This window comes from Bison bison, unplaced genomic scaffold (genome assembly GCF_000754665.1).
Source record: "Bison bison bison isolate TAMUID 2011002044 unplaced genomic scaffold, Bison_UMD1.0 scf7180017864302, whole genome shotgun sequence".
Classification (NCBI taxonomy): domain Eukaryota; kingdom Metazoa; phylum Chordata; class Mammalia; order Artiodactyla; family Bovidae; genus Bison; species Bison bison.
This window is the reverse complement of record NW_011494874.1, coordinates 87,875-91,226: the sequence shown is the minus strand read 5'-3', so window position 1 is coordinate 91,226 and position 3,352 is coordinate 87,875. Positions and strand designations below refer to the sequence as shown.

General features: G+C 46.3%; 1 protein-coding gene across 1 annotated transcript in view; it reads left to right on the top strand.

Moving 5' to 3' along the window:
• Positions 1 to 3,352, top strand: part of TDRD9 (tudor domain containing 9) — a 106,527-nt gene that overhangs the window by 96,457 nt on the left and 6,718 nt on the right. Inside the window, exon 35 of the mRNA XM_010851310.1 lies at positions 3,071 to 3,143. Within this exon, the coding sequence (XP_010849612.1) occupies positions 3,071 to 3,143 (73 nt within the window). The remainder of the gene's footprint in view (positions 1 to 3,070; positions 3,144 to 3,352) is intronic.

Genomic DNA, 3,352 nt, shown 5'->3' with positions numbered 1-3,352 from the left:
CCTGGTGGGCTGCCGTCTATGGGGTCGCACAGAGTCGGACACGACTGAAGTGACTTAGCAGTAGCAATGTTTATCTCATTGTAATTATTCCCTTACTTCTGGTTGCATTGGGCCTAACTTGCTCCTTTTCCAATTTCCTAACTTAGAAGCTTTATTATTTTGAGAACTTTTCTGTTACAGACATTTAAACCTGTAAAATTCCCTCCATTACTGTTTTTGCTGCATCCCATACTTTCTGATCAGTGGTATTTTGATTTTAATTCTTTTAAAAGTACTGTCTGGTTTCCCTTGTGATTTCTTCTTTGATGCATTATTGAGGTGCATATTGTTTAATTTTCAAATATTTTTTGAGATTTTCCAAATATTCTATGTTGTTACTGTATAATGCATTTCCGTTGTAGGCGTTACACGGACATGAATGACCCCAGTCTTTCATAACCCCTCCCACGTGTACTGGACTTGCTCTGTGGCCTGGCACACAGTCTTTCCTGGAAAGTGTTCCTTGTTCCCTTGAGAAGAATATATGTGTTGTTGGGTGGGGTGCTCTGTAGATGCTGGGTGGATCCATGGTGGGTGGTGGCCTGGGATTCACTATGCTTGCTGATTTTCTTTCTAGTTCTATGAAAATCAAAACTGGGACATTACAGTTTCTATTTATTGAGATAGGAGTATTTCTCTTCTCTGTCAGTTTTCCGTTTCTGTCTTTTGGGGGCTCTGTTAGACACGTTTACATTTATAAGTGTCGTATCTTCCTGAGGTGTTAGCCCTTTTATCATTATGAAATCTCTGTTCTGATAATCTTTCTTGTTTAAAAGTCTGGTTTGTCTGACATAGCTGTTCTGCTTGGTTTGGTTACTGTTTGCTTACTGTTTTCATGACGTATCTTTTCCCGCCCTTTTAGTTGAAAGGGCACCTGCATCTTTGCATCTTTGAAAGCCTTCTTTCTGCCCTGCCATGCTCTCTCCTCCCTGGGGACTCCACTGTATGGTGTTTGGTACAACTGACGTCGTCCTGCTGGTCTCGGAGGCTCTGCCATTTTTTCTTCCTCCTCCTTCTCCCTGCTGTTCAGTTAGGGAACGTCCGTTGCTCTGTCCTTAAGTTCACTGACTCTCTGTTCGTCCATCTCACACCGACAGATTCCTATAAGGACTTCTTCATTTTAGTTACTGTACCTTTCAATTCTAAAGTTTCTCTTTGGTTCTCGTGTATAGTTTTAAACTTTTAGTGAGATTTCCTTTGAGTCATTGTCATCGTGTTTTCCTCTATTTCTTTAAACACGGTTTGCTTTAATTCTCTGTGTGTGCTTGCAGGGACCTCTTTGAAGTCTTACCTGCTAAACCCACGTCCGAGCCCACCCACTCAGCCTCTGTTGCCTGCTCTCCTTTTTATTCCTGAGTATGGGTCACGCATTCCTGTTTCTCATATATCTTGCTAGAGATTGAGTATTTTAGGTAATGTAGTATATTAATGTAGGGTTTTGGTTCTTCCCTGCAGAATTCTGCAGAATGGGTTTCCCTACATGCTGTAAGGCCGCAGGTACCTTTTTTTTTTTTTTAATTCTCCTTTTATTTTTCAGCCTGGCTTGTTAGGGGTTGTCCTTGTGTCTGCATCGCTCAGTGCTCAGTCATTGGTGGATCAGAAGTTGTGCTTGGACCTCTGAATCATTAAGTTTTCCACGCTGTGCTGGTGGGTCTGTGTGTGGGTTGACAGTACTTCTAGAGTTCAGGCAGTGTTAAGCTCTTTCCTGGCTTGTATTTTTCGCCAGGGCCCTGTGGCAGGCTGGGGGCCTTCGTAGGGCTCCTCTGCACCTGTGTGTGCAGCTGCTCCATCACCCTGGGGTCGTCTGGGAGCCCCGCTGGCCTCTGCCGCTCTCGGCCCCAGGGTCTCCCTGGGCATTTCCCGGGAGTCTGCTGGTCTGCACTGGCCCCAAGCAGGACCAAGGCCAAAGGCTCGCAGAGCTGGAGGCTTTCTCCCTTCCATTCCTCCTGCACTCGTCTGACTGTGCTGCCAGGCACGAGGCTTCACCCTCTGCTGCACATCAAGTGAACTCAGTCTGGCCATGAGCATGCCTGTTCTCACAGCCAGCTCCCCTGGAGCTCTGGAGTGCCAGGTCAAGCTGCTGGGGTGGGTGTGAGTGTGGCGGGGAGCAGCCCCAGGTTTGAACTCCGCAGACTCCAGTCTTGCTGCCTAGAGTTCAGCAGTTTTTCTTGAATGAATGCTTCTGAACTTGTTTGCTTTTGGTTAATATCCAGAGCCTTCAGATGTGTTCCTTGGACAATCGTGTCCAGTTTTATACTTGTTGGGGAGGAAGGAGGTGCAAGAAGATTTGCAAACTTTATTCTCTTATTGCTAGAATTCTCTATCTCAGCCTTTTGACATTTCCAGCTTGTCACAGCTGCTTAAGAGTAAATGGTATAACAGTTCCTGTTACATCTCCCAGAACTTGACTCAGTGACGCAGAGATGTTCGGTAATGGAGCTGCCTCCACTGGTTACCAGGGGAACACAGAGCACAGTGGTCAGCCTTAGAGGCCGAGTCACTCCATTCTTTTCCTGCTTTTGAATGTATGAAAGTGGAAGTCAGTCACTCAGTTGTGTCCGACTCTTTGTGATCCCATGGACTATATAGTCCATGGAATTGTCCAGGCCAGAATACTGTGTAGCCTTTCCCTTTTCCAGGGGATCTTCCCAACCCAGGGCTCAAACCCAGGTCTCCCACATTGGGAGCAGATTCTTTACCAGCTGAGCCACAAGGGAAGCCCAAGAATACTGGAGTGAGTAGCCTATCCCTTCTCCAGCTGATCTTCCTGACCCAGGAATTGAACCTGGGTCTAGTGCATTGCAGGCAGATTCTTTACCAACTGAACTATCAGGGAAGCTCTTTTGAATGTATAGTGGATTAAAATATTCTCTGATCACAATTACATAAATTTTGACCTTTAAAAAACTTACTAGCGTTATAATCCTGAGCGAAAGTACATAGAATTTAAATCTCTTTAAATATCGTAGTAGTGTTTTCAGTTACTAACATATAATTAAGATGACTTAAACTCTCTTTTTTAAAATTTTAGTTTGTTCTGTCAGTTGAAACCAAGAGAGAAGGTTGTTCCTAAGTGGTACGAGAAGCCGTACGAGTGGAATCAGGTAAGTGAGAAACTGGAGGCGGTGTGGGCCGCCTGCCCCCAGGACGGACGGGGAGGAGCCTCAGAGGGGCTCAGGGAGAGACTCAGAGGGGCTCAGGGAGGAGGATTCGGGAGAGCAGAGAGACTCGGAGGGGCTCAGGGTGAGACTCAGAGGGGCTCAGGGAGGGACTCAGAGGGGCTCAGGGTGAGACTCGGAGGAGCTCAGGGAGG